The 24,885-nt window shown below is 37.3% G+C and overlaps 1 protein-coding gene across 1 annotated transcript in view; it reads right to left on the bottom strand.

Moving 5' to 3' along the window:
• The window catches only part of ZDHHC2 (zinc finger DHHC-type palmitoyltransferase 2), a 65,361-nt gene that overhangs the window by 18,548 nt on the left and 21,928 nt on the right, over positions 1–24,885 (bottom strand). Inside the window, exons 2-6 of the mRNA XM_070459977.1 lie at positions 16,112–16,138; positions 14,947–15,041; positions 7,607–7,727; positions 2,571–2,640; positions 1,811–1,843 (exon numbers count right to left, since the gene is read on the bottom strand). Of these exons, the coding sequence (XP_070316078.1) occupies positions 1,811–1,843; positions 2,571–2,640; positions 7,607–7,727; positions 14,947–15,041; positions 16,112–16,138 (346 nt within the window). The remainder of the gene's footprint in view (positions 1–1,810; positions 1,844–2,570; positions 2,641–7,606; positions 7,728–14,946; positions 15,042–16,111; positions 16,139–24,885) is intronic.

Below are 24,885 nucleotides of genomic sequence, written 5' to 3'. Positions count from 1 at the left end.
GATTACAGATTTTACAGATATATGGATATATCATCTCTAGACATTACAGGCACTCAATACACTGAATCTGAAATTATTTAATTAGTGCCACCTAACCATTTGCAGACTTGTCAAAGAATATTATTAGTATAATTAATAAATTTAAAAATTATATTAAAAAAACACTTATTTGATAGGATAGCCAATAAGGCAAAGACTACAGGATATCTATTTTAGGTAAAAAAGAGGTGTGAAGTCGTGGTCCCCCGCACCCCAGAGGGTATTCTGGCCACAGCCGATACGTTGAAGTCATGGCGAACTGGAGGCATGGTTCTCTGATTTTTCAAACACTAAAAGTTGACAGATCCTGAGCTTCAAAATCATATGCAAGACCTGTATAAAAAGCCTGCCTCACTATAAGTCTTAATAAGTGACTTTTACATTTACATAATGACTGTAAAAAAGATCTCTTGTATGTTGATATGAAAACATTTCCAGGATATAAGTGAAGGTGGTGGGGGGGAAGGCAGAGAGACTCCGGCCATAAAATTGGAAATATCAGAGGAAAAATAACTTGCTAAGAAAGAGAACAGAATGCATGAAATGAAGGAAAGAATGAAGAAAGAAAAGAGTCACTACAAATGAAAATCTTTACTTCAAACAGAGGTTATTTACCAACATCTTTCTCTAAGAGGAGCATTATTTTCATAGGGGTTAGTCAGCCTTAACCTGTTACAGCAGAAAATTTAGATGAAGAAAAGTAAGAGGTACCCTGGACAGAGATAAAGAATATTGCAAACCTGACATCCTGCTACTGTTTCTGTAGCTAAGATAACTGCCCACTATGTATGCTTCCCCCACCTCTGGCGTAGGTTTGTGCGTAGGTTTACCTTGCCTGAAAGTCAAAGTCACTCAGTCATGTCCGACTCTTTGTGACCCCGTGAACTACACAGTTCATGGAATTCTCCAGGCCAGAATACTGGAGTGGGTAGCCTTTCCCTTCTCCAGGGGATCTTCCCGACCCAGGGATCGAACCCAGGTCTCCTGCATTGCAGGTGGATTCTTTATCAGCTGAGCCACAAGAGAAGCCCTACCCTGCCTAGTTCCAACCATGAAGGAAGACAAGGCTTGGAGAAAGATCATGCTTAATGTCCAAATCCAACCTGACTGGCAACCTTGGTGTGGTGTGACAGGGATGTGTACACTGAGATGAAAAGTTATAAGGTAGAAAAGCCAACTTTCATTAGTTAATTAGATCTTTCAAATAATGCTCTAGTCAGTTACCTAATTTCATGACTTAGAAATTTTTTTTAAAATCTTAATGAATTCTAAGTGGAAACCTTTGTTGAAACACATGTGTGTATTTACAGATCTGCTATTCTACTCCTTAGCATTAAGTTCTATTTAAAACAGATTGTTAAATCTTTAGATGAATTCCTTCCTTATCAGATACTTCAAGTGAAGTGTTATGTATAATTTATGTGCACATTTTGGTGTAATTTCTGTATTCTAGAAGTATTCTAGAATCTCTCTGTTTATGCATGTGCATACAAAGAAAACCATTTGTTTTGAGCAAACATAAGAAAATAAGTTTTACATTGTTAACCTACTGGTGTTAAAATTATTTCATGGAAACTCATGGAGTAAAGGCTCTTTTGCGCTAACTAAACAATTTGAGCTAACTAAACAAACACTACAAACTAAACCTGAAGGGACTTCCTAGGTTAGCTAAGGCAAGATTTCATTTATAAAAAGATTTAAAATAGATCAATGATTCAACCTATTATGTTATAAAGGACAGAAACTTCTTTAAGTATAGAGCCATACTCACCATGGGCAATGATGATCCATCTTCAAAATACATCTAAAAAAAACCACACACACAAAATTCAGCATCCCACAAAAGCTTAATCCCAATATGTTATAAAATGAAATACTATTTTGAAAGTTGTGGCAGGTAAAATATTGCAAAATTATTTACTTATCTAAAAACTGAATAATAGCAAAATGACTCATCTAAAATAAACATTATAGCCAATTCTAGATGATACAAAAATAGAACTTTAAATTCAAAATATACATGCTTTAAGATGTAAATAAAATAACTTGTTTTCTAAAAACACAATATGTTAATATACAACTATTTTATGCTGAAGAAAGTACAAAATGTCAACAGATTTACAGACAGTCTGGATAAAACTCCATTAATGTCCAACTGTAAGACAAGTATATGGTACTGTTCTTGTGGTATATTAAGTATGTAACATCTGACTGTCATGAAGCCAACTGAATTATCTTTATAAAAAGGAAATGAGTCATAGAAATTTTTCTTAACTAGAACTAGCCAAGAATGAGCTGCTAAAATCATGCACTTCATTCAAGTCACAAAGAATCTGGGGGAACAGAGACAACTGATCATGGCCCTTAGCCACAGTCGTATTTATGCAAGTGCTGGGCATATCTCCTAAATAAAGGTCTGAGAAGCATGAATAAGGAGAAAAGGAAATAATCTGGAAAGCAACGGAAAAGAAACACATTAAAAAAAAACCCACAGGCATGTAGACATTTTAGAAGTAAAGGGTTTTTCTTACTTATCACAGACGGAACAGTGGTGGCAGCGATCTGGTTTTATAAGTTGGCATCTGTCACAATAGCGGATTGCTAGGAACAAAAAGCTCCACTTAGCCTTAGATTTAACAATTAATTGTGAATTGAATACACAATTAAATAGCTTTTAATCATTTATCCAAATTTAAATTCCCTAAAGCATAATGAATTTAAATTTGATAGAAATGACATATTTGACTGCATAGATACAAAAATGAAATGATTTGACTAAAGCCTCAGTTCTCTGCAGAGATCTCCCAAGAATAGATCTTTGGGGGGAATTTTTCTAAGGCATGCTCAACTATAAATATACTATCTAATTACAAAGTAATCACAGACTTACAAAGGGTGCAACCATGTCCATTTTCATTAAAGTAAACAGAATGTCTCCCTTGACTAAATCATTTCATTTCCTGGACCCTGCCAGGATGACTAGGTATAGGATACAACCACATTTTAGAAGTTTTTTGAGAAACACATTTTAGAAATTTGTGAATAAATTCAACTAGCTGTTTGAATTGGGAAAGAGTTCACATCTCCCCTGCTGGGTGAGATGCAAGATGAGGAGTGAGTATTCCAAGATGTATTTCCACCAGAGAATTTTAATTCTTGTGACTGAAGTCCTGAGCATTTCTTCTCTAAAACAGACATCAGAGACAGTTATGGATGATTGGAGATGCTCTTTCAGTACACAGGCATCTGACAGGATGCTCTCAGTCTGCCAAAATTACAGGAGATCAGTTAAGTGGGCACTACAGTAGGGCCGGCAAAACCAAACAAGCAAACTTAAAATCTGGAAAACATACTTGCAGCAAGCAATTATCAAAATTACATTAGCTAATATCATAATCTCTAAAAAAAGGAAAAACCTGTTATAAACTAAGAATAAAATGAGCTTTATTTTTAAGACAACAGGCCTAGAAGTTGTTTTCAATACTGAAATAAGTCCTTAATCATCCCCTTATACAACTTTCTTTTTCAGGAATTCCAGAGATGAATGGCATGGCCTGCTCATCTCCTGAATGAAGAAGTCTCATAGGGACATTCCAGGTGAAGCTCTAAAGTATCACTGGCTCATGCCAGGTATCAAAATGGGAGCAGTGTTGTCCAGAAGGAGTATCATGTGAGCTACACAAGCGCTGTTAAAACTCTCTAGGAGTTATGTTAAAAGAAGTGAAAAAAAAGGGGGGGAGGAGATTAATTTTAATGATATATTTTATTTTAGCTAATACATATTTCAAAATATAATTATTATATTAATTATAAATACATATAATATTTTATATTATATACAAATGAAGTATATCATTTGAATATACTTGAAGTATATCAACAGTTAAAGTATATCAACATCAACTGCGTCTTCTGTTGCTTTTAAATAGCCTTTAAAACCTGTTCTGTGTTTTCCACATATAGTCAAATTTGAAGTTGTCACAATCACAAAAGACTAGTGGTTTCCATAATGGGCAGCATGGGTTTAAAGTCACACAATTTCCATGTGAGGTTTGTTGGGCAATTGTACATTCTAAGTGGTGATTATTTCTAAAGTACACTGCGGGGGGATGCACCTTGCAAATTAAAGTGGGCAGTAACTCAAAAATATTTTCAAATTTTTCATTTATAATCTTTTTTGTAGAAAATCTTTTTGTACATGGTCTTTCAGAAATGGAAATTTAGTTTTATAATTAAAACACACTCCATGTGCCAGATCAGATTCAACTAAAATCATCCCACTGGAATTTAAAGTGAGCCATCTGATTATCATTTAAAAAGTCCTAACAATGGAGGGGGAGTTTTAACTGTCTTGCTTGAATCTTCTGAAAATTTATTCATGTATTATTTATATAATTTAAAACTTTTTTTATAAATGCTGAAAAGGAAACATTACCAACATCTGTGTACAAAGTGATGAATTAACTATGTCACTTCTAATGGTAATCTTCCTAGTCAAAAAGTCTATAAATATTTTTTTGTAGGAAAGGATCAATAGCAAGAGAGAGCTGGAAAAGCAAATAGTCCTCCTTAACAAAAATAACTAATCATATAATAAAATTTGGAGAGCCCCATAAGAAATCAGGAGATGCGTGGATCAAAAAGAAAGCACAGGACAAAAAGAAGTGAGATGAACAGTCTTAACGCTTGCCTCACACACCTGAGACTGTACATGGTTGAATTTGTTCTCTATGTATAGCAGTCAATGTAACCTAGGCAGTCACTATTTTTCTCTTTCAGGTTTGGAGGAAAGACCATGGATCTAGAATGAATGGGAAAACCCTCAATTATACTACTATCCATTTTCTTCAATTCTCTAAGACACATAAAGTGTGTGGACATCAACTGAGCCTTTCAGTGCTTCGGTCCATTGCCTTTTGCAGGGTGAGGAAGGAAGTTATTTGAACAACCCAGGGGTTTCGGCCAAGGGTGGTCTAAGAAAAAGGACCCTCATATTCCTGCCTTGGGGGCATTGTGTCCCTCCACTGCATGTCCATTCTGCATTCATGATTACCTTTCAGTTCAGTTCAGTTCAGTTCAGCTCAGTCACTCAGTCATGTCCGACTCTTTGCGACCCCATGAATCGCAGCACGCCAGGCCTCCCTGTCCATCACCAACTCCCGGAGTTTACCCAAACTCATGTCCATCGGGTCGGTGATGCCATCCAGCCATCTCATCCTCTGTCATCCCCTCCTCCTCCTGCCCCCAATCCCTCCCAGCATCAGGGTCTTTTCCAATGAGTCAACTCTTCGCATGAGATGGCCACAGTATTGGAGTTTCAGCTTCAGCATCAGTCCTTCCATGAACACCCAGGATTGATCTCCTTTAGGATGGACTGGTTGGATCTCCATGCAGTCCAAGGGACTCTCAAGAGTCTTCTCTGATTACCTTTACACCCCACATATTCCAGACAGAGATTAACCACACCAACATTATCATCTGTTTATTATACTTCCTGTAATTTAATTTAGTCTATGACTCTAGTCAGTTAAAATTGATTTCAGCATGCATCCAGAAGTTTTGCACTAAAAATATAAAGACTATATTAGGAAATTCAGATTCTGTTCCAGATTGTCAAAAATACTGAGAATCATAAGTTCATCCCAGGAGATAGGCATACAATACAAGAGAAGATAGTCTTCAGTTCGGTTCAGTTCAATTCAGTTGCTTAGTCGTGTCTAAGTCGTGCCATCCAACCATCTCATCCTCTGTCATCTCCTTCTCCTCCCACCTTCAATCTTCAATCTTTCCCAGCATCAGGGTCTTTTCCAATGAGTCAGTTCTTCGCATCAGGTGGCCAAAGTATTGGAGTTTCAGCTTCAGCATCAGTCCTTCCAATGAATATTCAGGATTGATCTCCTTTAGGATGGACTGGTTTGATTTCCTTGCGGTCCAAGGGTCTCTCAAGAGTCTTCTCCAAGACCACAGTTCAAAAGCATCAATTCTTCGGCACTCAGCTCTCTTTATAGACCAACTCTCACATCCATACATGACCACTGGAAAAACCATAGCCTTGACTAGATGGACCTTTGTTAGCAAAGTAATGTCTCTGCTTTTTAATATGCTACCTAGGTTGGTCATAACTTTTCTTCCAAGGAACAAGAGTCACATAATTCACACAAGCAGATGATATAAATTCAAAGTGAAGTTGTTATTAATGAACACTAATACTTTGTTCTGATATGACTTAGTCTTAATTTGGTGCATCAAGGGGTCCAGTAGAAAAGGCAACGCACTAGGAATGCAGAAACTAGATTTTTGCACCTGATACTGTCACTGCCATTAAATAGTTTTGGAAACTTGTGCAATAATTTACTTTTAGGGGGTTTTAATTTCCTCCATATTAGTTTAGGCCCAATCTTGGGTACATAAACATACACATATACAGAAACACATTTCTATCTTTGTGGGGTAGAATCAGTGGCATAATATCAAATCAGGGAATCGCCACTTGCTCACTGTCAAGCAGTAAAAACAAACAGGAAAATATCATGCGTGAGACTTAGAGTTATACTGAAGTATGATTCTAAAGTGAGTCAGAATTGAATATAAACAATATAAAAATATTAATGAGGTATTTTACAGTCCTTTTTTCATCCTAGGTCTTTGAAACGAGTTGTGTATTTTATACTTAGAGCATATCTCAGTTTGGACGAGCCATGTTTTAAGGCTCAAAAGCCACATGGGGCTAGTGGCCACCGAAATGGGCGCACACAGCCAAAGCCACAAAGTTTCTGGGTGAGCCTTGGTGGGCAAGCACCAGTAGTCCAAGTGTGTCAGCTTTTTAAAAATAACATATATTTTTAAAAAGTCTTTACTGAATTTGTCACAAAATTGCTTCTGTTTTATGTTTTGGTTTTTTGACTGTTGAGGAACGTGGGATTTTAAGTCCCTGACAAGGGATCAAACCCATAACCCCTGCAATGGAAGGTGTGGTCTTAATCACTGGACCACCAGGGAAATCCCCATGCGTGTCAGTTTTTAAGACAATTACTTGATTAGATAGCTGCTTAAATGACCTAAAAAATCTGACCCAAGTAAATGAGATTTATTGTGCTGTGTTTATAAAAAAAAAAATGAATTACTATAAATTTTAAAGATAGAAACTGTATCAATAGCTGAATTAAGTTTTGTATAATTTATATAATAACTTTTAAATTTATGTAAAATTATCAACAATATGTTCATTACATATAATGCTCTTTTGACTTAAGAATAGGCAGGTGTGTAATTAAAACTTTAAAAATGAACACAACTACAAATGAAGATTTCAGCAGTTCTAACATCTTCACTGAGTCACAACTAGGAAGGCAGAATAGAAGTCAAGTCAGTTCTGACTTGGTTGAGATCTCTGTGTCATAGCCTTATTCAGGTGTCCATTCTGTTTTATGGGATTCTACAGAAGACAGTTAATAACAATCTGAGCCACAGCACAGTGGGTTTCAATGCGCGTTTGAGAGTCTCAAGTACAGGATGCTCTCTAGCTGTCAGCCCAACCCATCCTGCTAGAGCACTCATTGCCCTCTACCTCCAGACATGGTCCTCGTGTAGATGGGGAGGTCTTTGGCTGCTCGCCGGAGCACTTCCTGATGGGCTTCTCCTCGAGGCTCTCTCTCCAGCAATTCTTTCTCTGAATAAGAGAGATGGAACTGTGGAAGAGACTTAAATATTAATCAGTGCTCGCAAAGGAATAACATGTTGATCTACTACACCCGCAAAAAAGGTATTCATAAAATATTAACAGGACATAGCAGATATATTCAAAGGGGCAATGGGGTATGAAATCTGGGCAAGTCTATTCACCCCATAGTTTATAAATCTAGAAAAGGGCAAAAATGATAATGCTTGCTCCCTCAGATCTTTATGAACCTCAAGAGGAAAAGAGAATGTAAAAGTGTTTTTACAAACTGAGTTCTATCCAAGTATTAGTTATATTAATAGATGAAATGGCAAAATAAACCAATTAGCTCAATGGATGCAGTTTATAATCGGTTGTAATTAGAAACAAAAATAGAAAAAATACATCAAGCAAGTATTCTCATGTAGAGGGAGTTTTAACTTAGGGATAATCATTACATGAATTCTTTAGCACTCAAAAGAAGTAGTCTTTAATTTTACTTCCTATACTGCAAATTTTGTCCCACCAATTTAAAAAAATACTTCTTGGAGAAAAATGAAAATCTGTCTGGGTTCCAATTTGATAATCACACAAAAAAAATTTTTTTAAGTCTGTTCAAACTCCTATAAATATGCTCTAGGAGACATGTACAAGGATATTCACAGAATCACTGTTTGAAACATAAAAAACTAAACTCAAATGTCCATCAAGGATAATGGATAAATAACTTGGAGTATAGTCCATCCAAATAATTTGAATCCTATATGGCACTTAACATTTAATGAACGACAGCTGTGTACAACCAAGACTGTCAACACACTGATGAACAGATGCATCAAATAAACTATTATAAATGTTATTTTTAGGGATATGACTCTATGACAAAAGTTATTCACAGGACTGTGTACCTTGTTTGGAAATAGTTTTGAGTGATAAGAAAATGGATAACATGAAATGAAGCTATAATACTGTAATAGCCGTGAAAGAATAGCGTCAATCTAAGAGAAAGTCTCTACTAACTTTCAATTCCTCTGCCTAGAACACTATTCCTCACACTCTCTGGACGGCTCTTTCTCATGCTGCAGGTTTCAGCTTAAATGCATCTCCCCAAGGGACTTCCATGATTCCCTTACTAGAGTAGGGACCCTAGTAACTCATCCCTTCCCCTTGCCATATTCCCCATCAGGTCCGCGTGTGCTTTCTTTGTGCTGCACACCATAATGTGAAATTATTTTGTTGGTTCATTTGCCCTTTGTCTCCCTCTTTCACAAGCATGTAACCCCTCAAGGGGACTAAGTCTCGGCACAGAGAAAGTCCTCTGTGAGAACTGTGGAATGGACAAAGGAACAAGTACCAGCAGGCCTAAGTCAGAGCGCCGAATGTCAAGGCTAAAAGGTTTTTTATACTCTGGTCTCTAACTTTCCATTGTCAGAACCCTGATTCCCACAGTTCAGGTAGATTTGTCTCCATTGTTCAAGTCTAAAATTAATTTAAAACCTAGCATTGAAAATTAGTAAAAGACTTAATAATAGTCAAAAGGAATAAAACCACTAACATTTTATTACATTTTCTACAGAGTTCTGGATCCTTTTAACCTTAAAGGTAAGTTCTAGTGAGTGATAGAACTGGATGGCTCCTCGGTATGTTTAATACTTTTATAAATAAACCTAACACACTGCATCCATTAGGTCCGAAAGACCAAATACTGTTTGGTAGAACTATTACTTGTCTAAGATGGATGTCAAAACACCTAACGCTATCTTGGAATGCACCGAATATGCACTCCCCCTCCCTAGAACACTTTCATGTACAAATGCATGTCACAGATTTGAGGAAATGTGGCAGTTGTAGAGATCTGATGGAATGAAAGATCTCCTGGGGTGTTACCTTTTGATAACACATCCAACCTCCAACCCTCCAGACTGTGGCAGTCCTTTGGCCAGTTAATGCAAGTTGTTTTGCTTTTAAGTAGTTTTATCAATTTTAGAATACTTGGAATTTACCAAAAAATTGAGAAAATGGTATAAGGTTCCCATATATCCTCTCATCAAACTGCTGATATTCCTAATATCAGGTATTAGTATGGTACATTTAGGACAATTAATGAATCAATATGGATACACTGTTATTAACAACAGTTCATAGTTTATTCAGATTTCCTTAGTTCTTATTGAATACCTTATTTTCTGTTCCAGGGTCCTGTTGAGGATACCACAGTACATTTGTTGGTCATGTTTCCTTAAGTTCCTCTTGGCTATAACAGTTTCTCAGATTTTCCTTGTTTTTGTTGACCTTGATGAGTTTGCATAGAACTGCTGAGGTGTTTTATAAAGGTGCTTCTCTACTGGAATCTTTCTGATGTTTTTCACATGATCAGATTGGGGTTATGGGTTTTGCAGAGGAAGACCACAGAAGCAAAGTGCCATTCGTATCACATCATATCAAGAGAACATGCAATCAATGTGACTTAGAACTGTTGATGGTGACTTTAATCACCTGGTTGAGGAGGTGTTTTTCAGGTTTCTCCACTGTGAAGTGAATCATTATTTCCCTATCTCATCCTGTACTCTTTGGAAGGAAGTTACTACAGGCAGCCCACATTTTACAAAGCAGGGATTTATTCCTCCCCTCCTTGAGGGCTATGGTCCATAGGGTTGCAAAGTGTCAGACACGACTGAAGCAACGTAGCCTGCGTGCATGCATCATTGAAGGCAGGTGGTGATGGTTTAGTTGCTAAGTCATGTCTGACTCTTTCGACTTCATGGACTGTAGCCCACCAGGCTCCCCTGTCCGTGGGATTCTCCAGGCAAGAATACTGGAGTGGGTTGCCCTTTCCTTATCCAGGGGATCTTCCTGACCCAGGGATCAAACCCAGGTCTCCTGCATTGCAGGAGGATTCTTTACAGACTGAGCCACCTTGGAAGCCGTTGAGGACAGAGTATCTACACAAATTATTGGGAATTCTTCTGTAAAAGAAATTTCTTTTTTCCACTTATTTATTCATTCAATCATTTCTGTATAGTGAGAAATGCAAGGATATTTATTTTATACTTTGAGTTGTGTGTGTGTGTGTGTGTGTTTAGTTGCTTCAGTCGTGTCTGACTCTTTGTGACCCTTTGGACAGTAGTCCGCCAGGCTCCTCTGTCCATGTGGTTTTCCAGGCAAGAATACTGGAGTGGGTTGCCCGTGCCATTTTCCAGGGGATCTTCCCGACCCAGGGATCAAACCGGTGTCTCCAGCATTTCCTGCATAGCAGGCAGATTCTTCACTGCTGAGCCACCCAGTTGTAACTGAACACTGTTTTATTTATTTTCCTGCTCAAAATGCTCCAGTTTTGGTCACTGGGACATTTTCAACTGGATCCTATGGCCCTCTGACATATCACCATTGATATGTTTTATTTTACAGAGTACTTCTTTATTTTTAGGCATGATAAGATGCTTCTGGCTCATCTTCAAAATCTCCTGCCCTAGTTCTAGAATCAGCCATCTCTCTAAGCAGTTCTTCTTCCTTTTACTGGAGAACAATATCAGAAATCAACATTTGGAATCAAATACAGTTTTCAGATAAAAGGAGAGTACGATTTCAAAAGGATGTACAAACTAAGAAAAAGGCAAAATCTAATAACACACAGAAAACTCAGAGAATTGTATTTCCTTTTTTGCTAGTTGTTTTTGACTTAAGAAAAAAAGAAACATATTACCTCATCAGTACCTAAAGTGTCCAAATTAAAACATAAAACATTTTTCCTATTAAATTGGAAACTTTTCTTAAGAACAGCACATGGTGTGCCAAGGCTCTGATGAAACTGCTAGCTTTGGAAATTGCTACAATCCTTTTGGGAAACAATTTGGCAAGTGACTTAAATTTCCTTTGTCTAGTAATTCTACCTCTGATAACTTATATTAAGGAAAATAATCCAAAATATGAGTAAAGCTCTATGAACAAACATGTTAACAACACTATAATATGAAAAGTTGGGATCAGCCTAAAACTCCAAAGTTTCAGTGAGAATATCATGTTGTTATTAAAAATGGTAATTGTACTTAAAAATAAACCAATGAAGAACTATTACATGAAAAAAATAGAGTATGTGTCCTCTAAATACAACTAGGAAAAATAACTAGAAAGAAATTCAGACTATAAACTGGCTGAATTAGTGTGGTGGGCTTTTTTTTTTTTTCCTGCCTACTCTTCATGTTCAAAATATTATTCAATATGGTTATATTATTTTTATATTGGGAGAAAATCTTATGAATTGAAAACTTATATTCTCTCAATAGTGATTAGAAGATATTTACATTATTTTCTTCTATTTTCTCTTCTCCTACATTTAAAATCTCATTTCCAAAGGTTTTTTGCAGTTAACAGTATCTTACGGGCAGCTGAAGTCCAGGAGCATCATTTTATAAGTGAGGGTTCTCTGGCTGCTGATCAGTTAAAAGCCTGGCCCAAGATCTTGCATTTTATTAGTGGAATAAGATTATTAACCAGCAAACAAGGACTCTTTATTTTATGACAATGGTCTCCAAACTCTTTTGATCATGTAACCCTATCAATAAAAGAATAATTGGAGGTTGTACTGCTAATATATGCATATTTAGTCATACATATTTATTATTAGCTAGTATATTATGTACCTTATATATGAAATTTTTAAAAAAGAGGAAACATTAAAAATAAAATATGAATAGAGATTTTGCTATCTTTTTTCTCTATGCTCCAACTGATGTCCTGTGCACCCTTCTCCCCAAATATGGTGTCTATTCCTTTTGCTAGAGTGTGGTATAGGACAAGAGCGCAGCTGTGAAGATCAAAAAGACTTTGTTTTGAATGTTAGCTCTGCCACAAGCTAGCAGGAGATAATGAGGAACCCGCAACGGAGACCAAGAAGGAGCTGCCACTATGTGTAAAAAAACAATTATTTCGACGAGAAAGGAGGTAAGAAAATTCTGGAAAGAAAATAATGGCATGGCTAACAGGAAATGACGTACAATTAAGAGTTACTGGAGTATAAAGCAAGAAGTCCAAAATCTGGACATCGTTGCCAACCCAGGGAGTCCAGCCTTTTCCCTGTGGGGTGAGCAGCCAGAAGCAGCAAAGTGAAAGAGTCAAGCCTCAGCTTCAGAGTGAAGGATGGATTTCTGCAGGATCCTCGGAATCCTGGAGCGTGGGCAAGACTGGCAGGGGTGACGCCACAGGGAAGACTGTGATGTGTCAGACGAGAGGGATGACGGAGCTTCCGAATTAGGGCAATGATGGAAAGTAAAAGGAAAGGGGCTGGAGCTGAAACAGAAAAATGAGCAAGTGACACATTTCCAGAATGTGCGTGCTGGGGGAAGGGTGAGGGTGCCAAGCTTCGGGCTCGAATGATGGAGTGGTTGGCAGTGGCATGAACACGCGCAGCAAACAGCTGAGTCACGGTCTGGGGAAGGAGAGGGTGGTGACGTCAGTCCGATGTTCTGTCTGCAGTGTCGGTGCAATGATCAAGGACTTAAGTTTGGCAGGGAGATACAGAAGTCTGAAATTCATGGGAGAGGTCAGGCTAGAAACAGATGTGGAAATTGTCAACTCAGAGGTTATAAGCAAACCACCAGAGTGGATGAGATGATCTATGATAAAAGTCAGAATTCTCCTTCAAACCTACAATTCAGGCCACGATGAAGGCAAGAAAGATGATTGGAAGGGAAAAAATATGGTAGGAGGGAGGAAAAGAGGTAGGGGGACAAAGTGAGAAAAGAAGGGAAAAGACTACCTCTTGGCACTCTAGACCAAGCCTGCTATGAATGCTATGCAGATATCTGTGGTTTTGTTTTTAATATCCTTTCTCAGTTCACACAGCGTATTTACTGGCCTTTCTAACCACAGCTGCATTTCAAACAGATTACTTCAGGAAATAATTCACAGTGATGCTTAGACCTCTTTCTTTCTTTTTTTTTCAGGTTAGCCTACTAAAACCATACTATTATTATTGGAGCAAGGTTTATTTCTATTCAACATCCATGTACTAGGCTAAGTGTCAAGGATACAAAAATGAGTAAAATATAGCCCTTTGCCTCAAGGACACTTAATCAGGATTAAGAAACCAGAAACAAAAAGTTAGCCAGAATAATCTTTTCAAAATGCATATTTGAACAAATAATTTTATTTAAAACCTTCTGAGCTGAGAATGTTAGTTGTTCCTCAGTATCTACTCTGTCCTTGTAACATGGTTAATGCGAAGTGAAAGTTGCTCAGTCATGTCTGATTCTTTGCAACGCCATGGACTATACAGTCCATGAAATTCTCCAGGCCAGAATACCAGAGTGGGTAGCCTTTCCTTTCTCCAGGGGATCTTCCCAACCCAGGGATCAAACCCAGGTCTCCTGCATTGCAGGCAGATTCTTTACGAGCTGAGCCACAAGTGAAGCCCAAGAATACTGGAGTGGGTAGCCTATCCCTTCTCCAGCGGATCTTTCTGACCCAGGAATCAACTGGGGTCTCCTGCATTGCAGGTGGATTCTTTACCAACTGAGCTATCAAGGAAGCCCCATGGTTAACATGGCCACTGAGAATAAAGACCAAATTCCAGTCTTCTGTGCAACCAAATGTGGCCATATAACTAGCTGAATCCTAAATATAAGCTGAAATGGCATCAGCAACTTTTAGAAAGTGTCCTTAAGAAAAAGACATTAACTTCCATTCCTCTTTTCTACTTTCTTTGGTCTGCTGCTTGGAATGTAGACATGATGGCTGGAACTGAAGCAGCTATTTCAGGTCAAGAAGTAAAGCTGGGAATAGAGGCTATATATGTCAGAGTAACAGGATAGGAGCCTGGGTGCCCAGCAGCTGTGCAGTAGCTACAGACTTTCAAAGTGGGAAAGATTAGGTAAGTTGTTATTTTATTGTTGTTGTTTCTGGTAGCTGACAGCCAACTAATGAACCACTAATATGACAATTATAATAGAAACATGTCTACCTTCAGCTCTATCTTTGTATCTATCCACCTATCTACCATCCATCCATCCTTGTGTCTGACTCCAAAGTAGAAGTGGAACATATAACATATTCAATATTGTAAATATAATACTCACACAGTGGAAAAATAATATTTACCAAGTAAAAATTCAACTACTTAACATATTCATATAAAAAAAACACTAGGCTCAATAGATTTGCAATATTAAAAAAAGACATAAAACTCATTCTTCAGACAGCAATATTTCAGATTTCCATCTTTAGGAGATAACTATACTAATATTTTAACTTACTTCTTTTGACGGATTCATTGGTAACGTAAAGATAGTTTTCCAATATGACCAGACAAACATTGCAAAAAGTAGATGATAAGCAATCAGGCACACAACTAAAATGAGAGAAATAAAATGATCACTGTAGTATGCAAATACACTCTAAAATCATGGTATTCACAAAACGTGTGCTTGTTCTAAAATAACCAAATAATTTAATTATTTAGTTACTATCCCATGATTAGAACCCTCCCATCTGTAGACAGTCCCATCTACTGGCAAAATGGCTACAGGGACTCTCTTAAATTATAAAAATAAGGAAGTTACGCCTGCAAATTTAAGCTATAAACACAGTGTTAAACAAATGTTAAAACATCCTGGCTTTAATAACTTTGCTTTACTAACATGGAATAGCAAAAGCAAAATAAGTTGTTTGCTTATTTTGCTTTGTTTGCTTATTTTGCTCAGCCTGAGTCAAATATAGTGGCCCTATTTCAGCAATCACAGTTTTAACCAGAGATCATCTGAACAAAGACAGAATTCCTCCAAGAGGAGTTTAAGTTTCTTATTGATCAGAATTTCTGAATATTCTTCTTAGATAATGCACACTGACACACTTCGTGTTGTGTTTTGGTCTTGAAATCCTATGCAAATCTAAAGTATTAATTTGGTACCCAGTATATTGGACAATACTTTAACATATAACTTAATTGTGTAGAAAAAAAGATGTGAATTTAAAATATAGCATGTTTGGTATTTTTAAACCTTAACAGCAATTTCCGCTTTTGAAAAGAAGATGATATTTCTGTTACAGAATCATTAAAACATCCAATTATCTAATAAGGCACCTAAAATCAGTGTGAGATGATCAAGCAATAGAGCCAATGATCTTTTTCATGAATTATGTAGGTGACTCAAGTACGGGGTCATACTCTGTGTGGAAACAGGAGATTGTTGATATTCCTCTATCTGGAAGCCACAAAGTCTTTGGCACAATGACTGCCGTTCAGGCTAGAGGTCTCTGCCAAGCGTCTCGGAGAATTCAGCCTGAGATGTCTTTTTACCCCGTCTTGACTCCAACATTCTCAAAGTATCATTTATTAACTCCAATCAAATCTAAATGAGTGCTATTTATTTTCTCAAACTGTCTTTAAAATTTCAGATCGAAAGCAATGATATATCTTACCTTGTTCTCCAATGTTTTCCATGGACACTACGGAAATAGAGAAAAGAGAGGCAATATGTTATATGAAGCTTATAGCAAACACAGGGCCTGAAAGAGACAGAAGATCTTGAGTAGGTTAATAATTTAGCTCTTTCCAAGCCAACGTTCTTTAAATATTTGTTAGACTATTTAGAGGAGAGGTGAGTATTGTGGGAGAGGTGGGGAGGGGAGGCTGGGCCTTCAGCCAGGCTCTGCTGGGCATCCCAGCCTTGGATTGAAAGAAACCCCGTCAAGTGTGACCCTGGTGAGTCTTCCTCCTTTATTGACTGGTTTCTCAGGTTTCCTTTCAACTACAGAGTTCAAATAAAGGTTCGCTAGCTCATCACACTCCCAGAGACCCTGATTGCTCTTTGTAAGTTGGCAACCACTGAGTTAGCTCTCCAGAAGGGGAAAAAAAAAAAAACAACATCATGTCCACTACACAGACTTCTCCTGCTGGATTTCTGAAAGTACAAATTCTTATGCCCGATGGCTAACTGCTTCCTACCGTACAATGAGGAGCCCAAGAAACTGCCGTCTCGGAGGGGCTGCTGTGAATGCTGCAAGGTGGCAGGTAGATGAGGACTGGGACCACCGGGCTCAAACCAGCTGGGACGAGAGACCCGACTCAGTAACCCTAGCTGTTTTCTTTCTTTCTTTTTTGGTTTTTGTTTTTGTCATTTAAACTTTTTATTTTATATTGGAGTATAGCCGACTAACAACGTTGTGATAGTTTCGGGTGGACAATGAAAGGACCCACACAAATACAAGTACCCATCCTCTCCCAACTGGAGAAGGAAATGGCAACCTACTCCAGTATTCCTGCCTGAGAAATCCCATAGACAGAGGACAGAGGAGCCTGGGAGGCTACAGTCCCTGAGGTGCAAGAGCTGGACATGACTTAGCGATAAACCATCAATCACTATCATTCTGCCCCAAACTCCCCTCCCATCCAGGCTACCATATAACATTGAGCAGAGTTCCCTGTGCTCTGTTCCCTGTAGGGAACAGTAGCTGTTTATCCATTGAAAAAATCGCAGTGTGTAAATGTCCATTCCAAACTCCCTAACCATCCCTTCCTCTTATCCTTCCTCTTAGCAACCATATGTTTTCTAAGTCTTCTGTATTGTCTGCTTGCTTTGTTTCCCAAGTGATCTCCCTCCATTTGTACTAGTCTTCGGGATGTTCTGCCTTATCTCTATAGTAGCAAGTCAAGATTTGACTTTGTTTCCTAATGCATTTTTGCATTAAAAGGCAGACAGGATTTTCAGCCTTTGTCCTGCAGTATAATTTCATCTGCATTAGGAACATTGGGATCAGAGGGTAATGCTGTGAGAGATTTTTAAGATTACCTGATCAGACCAACCTCCTTCCCAGGAGGGCTACAGTTCAGTCATGTCTAGAGCCGTTGGGAACCACAGTATTGGAGAGCAGCCCATTCTCTTACTGGACTGATTTAAGAACGACTGTAAGATCAGGGTGTGCCGAAATGAGCTTCCTGTGGATCCTACCTATGATATCCAGGCTTCCAATCTGTAGCTATAAACAGAAAATCTAAAAGGCAGATCTTCATATGTTCTTTTTTAGCCCCAGGAATAGATGATTTCCAGATTTCTCACCAATCTTGCTGTGGCTCCTTTAAATATTTCCTGATCTTTCAATTTCTGCTAACATTCCTCATCCCCAAGATAGGACAGGCAGAATGAGATGATCTTTGACTTACAAATGGCCTGTAACACAAGTGTGCTTGCCCATCAGAGGCGAGAGGGAGTCAGAGGACACTTTCTCACAGAACCCCTAAAGTGGCTGATGTAGGGCAGAGGAAGGACAGAGCTGTCTTTTCTGTCTGACCCCACCACTCCCGTCATGCGTTTCTCTCTGGGCCCTGACTTCCCCTTCTTCAAAACGCTCTAAAATTGACTACAGGTCTTCCTCAGATCAAAATTTCTACCCCTGCAGCTAATCAAAGGAAATGCAAAAGCAATTTGAATCCATTTGTACATTTATGTATGAATGACCCTTAATGCCCATTCCAGAGGTTCTGGTGCTTTAAAGAAAATGTATTTGCTAACCCATGACTCTAGTTGTCAGAACTGAAACAGTGAAACAAAATGACATTAAAAAAAAAAAAAGAAAAAGTATGATCAGTATGAGGTAATAAGTTTTTTGTCCCGGACTGTTAATATATTCGCTGGATATGCATTCAAAGATATCTTCTGAAAAGCTATTTCTGTCCTTCCCAGCTTGCTTTTCTTTAATGTACTTCAAAATTCACAGATTTTTTTTTTCAGTTAAATAAGTTACTCGTGGATGCATGTTTATGGTAAATAATTCCGGTAACATTTATAGAGTAAAATGTGGAAGTCCAAAAAGGTTGTATCAGTTATATTCCCACAAAAATTCTGAACCTATCAAATTTCCTATGAATGTAAAATGCCTTTAATTTTTGTCAACATTTTGACCAAAATAAAAATCACTGTTTTAGTATTCACTTCCCTGATCACTAGTGAATTTTAAAAAATAGTTTTTACTAAAAAAATAAAATGATTGGTTTTTCCTATCTCTTCTCTTTTACTTTTTGAGAACCTTTAATACACTCTGTGAAGTAATCCCATATTTGTTACATATGTTCTAAATAAAGTTGTGTATAACTACTTTCAAATGACTTAATAAATACTAGTAAAAATAAACAATCTGTCTGCAATGCAGGAGACCTGGGTTCAATCCCTGGTTTGGGAAGATCCTCTGGAGAAGGAAATGGTCACCCACTCCAGTATTCTTGCCTGGAGAATCCCATGGACAAAGGAGCCTGATAGGCTACAATCCATGGGGTCACAAAGAGTCAGACACGACTGAATGACTAGCACTTTCTTCAAACAGCAGTGCCAAAACTTTGAAACTGACCTATCTCACTAACAGATATATGGACCACACTTGGTTGTGCTTTATTATATTGAGGACATTGATGTTCTTGCAACCATGTTTACCTCATTACGAGGTCAATGGTTTAGCCTGTAATTTTTTTCTTTTTGGCTGCACCAAGCGGCATGACCAGGGATCAAACCCAAGCCCACCCCCCAACCCCTTCCCCCCTACCCCCCTCCCCCTGGCACTGGGAGCCTGGAGTCTTAACCACTGGACCACCAGGAAAGTCCCAGTCTTGTAATTTTCAACTTAGGGGAGGAACTGTCAGTTTCAATATCCCTTTCTTAGGATAAAACCACATAGAATAGAATGTTATTTTCTATTTTGTTCATAAATAACCATTTAAGGTTATTTACTCATGTTTCCAATACACATATATTAATATATAAAGACAACATATGGAAAATACAGGCTCAATTTTGGAAAAAATAGATATTAAGTTAAATGTATTTTAATTATTTATATCAACATGAGAATTAAATAGCAATACTGATCATATTTATGACAGATCTTCCAAAAATAATATTGGATTTTAATGTGAATATTGAGTTTTATCCAGTATTACTTAATTACATCACAGAATTTCAGTTTGGTCTGTTTAAAAATTAGAGTGATACTTATTCTCCAACTGCACATGTATAGAAATTTTGAATCTTTTATAAACATCTTTACTATAATTTTTAATAACCAGTTTTTGAGGTAAATGAACATAGCTATTTATATTTTTATTAAAAGAAAATGGAGGCAGATGAGCTTTACTACAAGTCACAATGAGCAGCACATTAGTTATTTCTATCAGAATTTTTTTTTCAATTTTAAAGTTTTCTGCATGTGACAAAAATATTATGACTTTGGGCTCTGCTGGCTCTTATTAAAATTAGTTCCTCTTTGAAGCAAAACAACTAGCACAGAGCATCTGTCTCATAAATGTTTGCTGAACAAAAACATTGACAAACAGAAGTAAACATATTTGAATTATGTAAAAGTGGAATCCCAATGCAGACCTATGAGAAACAATTCTTTCTTCTGTGGACTTGAAAATTTCAAGAACAGAGTTACTTCTTTTACCTGTCATCTTAGCACACCATAGAAACTCAACTGGTACTCTGCAAAACCAAAAGCAATCTATCTGTAATGCCTGCTAGCTTACATCCCTAGAAGTGAAGACAATACCTCATCACACAAAGGAGGGACAGAAGACCAAGTGGTTCCTGATCCCTTAAAAAAGGAAAATCTTGAAGAAGACACTGGTTTCAGCTGGGCTTCAAGCAACTTTAAAAGAAGACAGAAAGGTTTTATACATTTATAAGGTCTTTGCCTCTTAATTTTGACTCTTCCTTAGTATCTTATTTTTTAATAGGTTGATGTGTCAAAATGAAAAAGAACCTTATTAAGCATAACAGAACTAAAGAGCAAAGACTCCGGATAAAGACAGGCAAAGCCCCACTCCATCTCTGCCACCTGCTAGTTTACTCGGTGATCCTATTTAATAGACATTCCATCACGAAGTGAGTGTAGTAGTAACAAATGCAGCATTACTAGAGCTGCTGTGGAATTAAAAGAGGTAGTAAGTGTAAAGTACTTAACACAGCCTGGCACAGTAAGCCCTCCAAATATACCAGCAATTATAAGGCATGACAGTTAATTTTGTGAATACTAACTGTAAAAGATATCACATAGGAAAAGGGACCACAAATGAAGAAAAACTACAAAGAAACAAGTTATATTTGTACAAACCTCTGAAAGACATTCATGCAAAATTCTGACTGCAAATAGACTTTACCAAGTGAAAAAAAAAGGTGAAAAATAACTTAGATTTCATATCTTGCCTTTAATACAGATATGTCATTCCAGAAACTTGGTAGCAGAAACAAAGATGGTGGAACTCATCCTTACTGAGGGTGATGAGGAGACACAAAAATCCTATTGCTGATACGGCAGTCAGTCCACATGAGACCTTCACTTTAAAGGGACAAGACCTATTTTGGGTGTGACGCCATCTGTTCAACATAATGAATAAAAACAATGACTTTTAAAAAAATGCCTACATCTTATAATCATTCCAGAGAATTAGATGTGGTTTACAGTTGGCAATACGAGCACCACTGTTTTTACACTAAAATACCTCCCCTGCCCACATCTGGGGGCCACCTAAATACACAGGATAGTCACACTGTGGGACATGATTTTAATTTTCATTTCAGAAGTGTATCTGCCTAATTTTATCTTGGATTAGCCTAATTTCTTTCTGGTTTCTTAGCCTACAGTGATAATACCTCGCTTTGGAGATTTCTAATTTTCCAGTCTACCTGCAGGACTTAAAACTCCTCCCTGATTAACTGCAATACAAACGAGGAAACAAGAACTCTGCCTTGTTGAAAGAGCCTAAAAAATTAAAGTACCTTCTTGGCACTGGTGGTATATTGGCAGAGAGAGAGAGTAGGAATGATAAATTATTACCAGTGTTAGCAAGAATGTTCCTTTTGGCAAGAGTGAAATAAAAGCCTTTAAGAATTACATCTTGGAACCTGGAACCATCAAGAAACTTTAAGGTTGGTAGACTGGGCATCCAGTTGTGCTTTCTGGCTATGGTTTCTACAGTTTAACCCACTTCCTCCCTCATTAATCATTCCTCTAAGAAACAAGTAGGATGTTAGAGAAAAGGCTGATTGGTCAGCTATCAGTTAAGAACTGATGTGTGATACTTTTGTTATAGTATTGATCCTTAAGAAATTCTTGTCTAAAAATCAAACAGGTAAAACCAAGGATGAAGAGTCAGACTGTCAGCCAAAGTAGTAACCCCTAACATACAAAAGAGTGACAAACTGCTTCTTGTTCCAAACCTGGCTTAAGTAAACATCCTTAAAAAAACACACCAATTAAAAAAAAAAAAAATATATATATATATATATATATACCCTCATTTATGAATTCTGCATGAATTATCAAGTTACATTTAATCCAAGGGTCAGTAAACTACAGTTCTTAATCCAAATACAGCCAGTCACCTGTTTCTGTAACAGTTTTTTGGAACACAGACACACTCCTTCATTGACACAGCTATCTCTCTGCTGCAGTGGAGAGCTGGGTACTTGTGACAGGCAGAGTACAGCCTGCAGAGCCCAGAATATTTACCATCAGGCCCTCTATAGAGAAAGATTTTCAACCCCTCTATGTTAGTTCTCCAGAGATACAGAACCACAACACTAAGAGACTAGATATCAATTACAAGAAAAAAACTGTAAAAAACACACACACATGGAGATTAAACAATATGTTTCTAAATAACAGGTTACTGAAGAAATCAAAGGGGAAATTAAAAAATTCCTAAAAGCAAATGACAATGAAAACACAACAACTCAAAACCTATGGGATGCAGCAGAAGCACTTCTAGGAGGGAAGTGAAAGTGAAAGTTGCTCAGTCATGTCCGACTCTTTGCAACCCCATGGACTATACAGTTCATGGAATTCTCCATGCCAGAATACTGGAGTGGGTGGTCTTTCCCTTCTCCAGGGAATCTTCCCAACCCAGGGATGAACCTAGGTCTCCCGCACTGTGGGCAGATTCTTTACCAGCTGAGTCACAAGGGAAGCCCTCTAAGAGGGAAGTTTATAGCAACTCAAGAAACAAGAAAAACATCAAATAGACAACTTAACTTTACACCTAAAACAACTGGAAAAAGAAGAAGAACAACAACAAAAAAGCCGAAAATTAGAAGAAGGAAAGAAATCATAAAAAACAGAGCAGAACTAAATGAAAAAGAAATAAACAAACAATACTAAAGGTTAATAAAACTAAAAGCTGGTTCTTTGAGAAGATAAACAAAATTGACAAACTTTTAGCTAGACTCACCAAGAAAAAAAAAGAGAGAAGAATCAAAACCAACAAATTTAGAAATGAAAAAGGAGATGTTACAACAGACAATGCAGAAATACAAAGCATTATAAGAGACTATTATGAGCAACTATATGACAATAAAATGGATAACCTGGAAGAAATGGACAGATTTTTAGAAAAGCTCAATCTTCTAAGACTAAACCAGGAAGAAATAGAAATTATGAACAACCCAATTGCAAGCACTGAAATCGAAATTGTGATTAAAAAATCTCCCCAAAAACAAAAGCCCAGGACCAGATGGCTTCACAGGTGAATTCTATCCAACACTTAGGAAAGAGCTAATACCTAGCCTTCTGAAACGCTTTCAAAAAATTGCAGAGGAAGGAACACTTCCAAACTCATTCTATGAGGCCACCATCACCCTGATACCAAAACCAGACAAAGACAACACAAAAAAAAAAAAACTATAGGCCAATATCACTGATGAACATAGATGCAAAAATCCTCAACAAAATTCTAGCAAACAGAATTCAACAACACATTAAAAAGTTCATACACCATGATCAAGTTGGGTTTATTCCAGGGGTGCAAGGATTCTTCAATACATGCAAATCAATCAATGTGACACACCATATTAACAAATTGGAAGATAAAAACCATATGATAATCTCAATAGATGCAGAAAAACCCTTTGACAAAATTCATCACCCATTTATGATTGAAATTCTTCAAAAAATGGGCACAGAGGGAACCTACCTCAACATAGTAAAGGCCATATATGATAAGCCCACAGCAAACATTATTCTCAATAGTCCCCCTAAGATCAGGAACAAGACAAAGGTGTCAACTCTCACCACTATCATTCAACATAGTTTTGGAAGTCCTAGTGATGGCAATCAGAGAAGAAAAAGAAATAAAAGGAATCCAGATCTGAAAAGAAGAAGTAAAGCTCTCACTGTTTTCAGATACATGCTACTATACATAGAAAACCCTAAAGATACTATCAGAAAATTACTAGAGCTAATCAGTGAATCTAGCAAAGTCACAGGATACAAAATCAATACACAGAAATCACTTGCATTCCTATATACTAACAATGAAAAATCAGAAAGAGAAATTAAGAAAACCATCTCATTCACCACTGCAACAAAAAGAACCCAATATCTAGTAACAAATTTACCTAAGGAGATGAGAGAATGGTACATAGAAAATTATAAGACACTGATGAAAGAAATCAAAGATGACATAAACGGAGAGATATTCCATGTTTCTGGGTAGGAAGAATCAATATTGTGAAAATGACTATGCTATCAAATGCAATCTACAGATTCAATGAGATCCCTATCAAATTACCAATGGCATTTTTCACAGAAGTAGAACAAAAAGTTTCACATTTCATGTGACAATACAAAAGACCCCAAGTAGCCAAAGTAATCTTGAGAAAGAAGCATAGAACTGGAGGAATAAACCTTCCTGACTTCAGATTATACTACAAAGCTACAGTCATCAAGACAGTATGGTACTGGCACAAAGACAGAAATATAGATCAATGGCACAAATAGAGAACCCCCAAATAAACCCATGCACCTATGGGTACCTTATTTTTGACAAAGGAGGCAATATACAATGGGGCAAAGTTAGCCTCTTCAATAAGTGGTGCTGGAAAAACTGGACAGCTACATTTAAGAGAATGAAATTAGAACACTTCCTAACACCATACACAAAGATAAGCTCAAAATGGATTAAAGACCTAAATGTATGTGCATAAACTATAAAACTCTTAGAGAAAGACACAGGCAGAAGGCTCGATGACATAAATCAAAGCAAGATGCTCTATGAGCCACCTCCTAGAGTAATGGAAATAAAAACAAAAGCAAACAAGCCAACAAAGGTCCATCTGGTCAAGGCTATGGTTTTTCCAGTGGTCATGTATGGATGTGAGAGTTGGACTGTGAAGAAAGCTGAGCACCAAAGAATTGATGCTTTTGAACTG

The sequence above is a fragment of the Odocoileus virginianus genome, chromosome 32 (assembly GCF_023699985.2).
Source record: "Odocoileus virginianus isolate 20LAN1187 ecotype Illinois chromosome 32, Ovbor_1.2, whole genome shotgun sequence".
In the NCBI taxonomy this organism is placed as follows: domain Eukaryota; kingdom Metazoa; phylum Chordata; class Mammalia; order Artiodactyla; family Cervidae; genus Odocoileus; species Odocoileus virginianus.
This window is presented reverse-complemented; position numbering and strand designations above follow the sequence as displayed.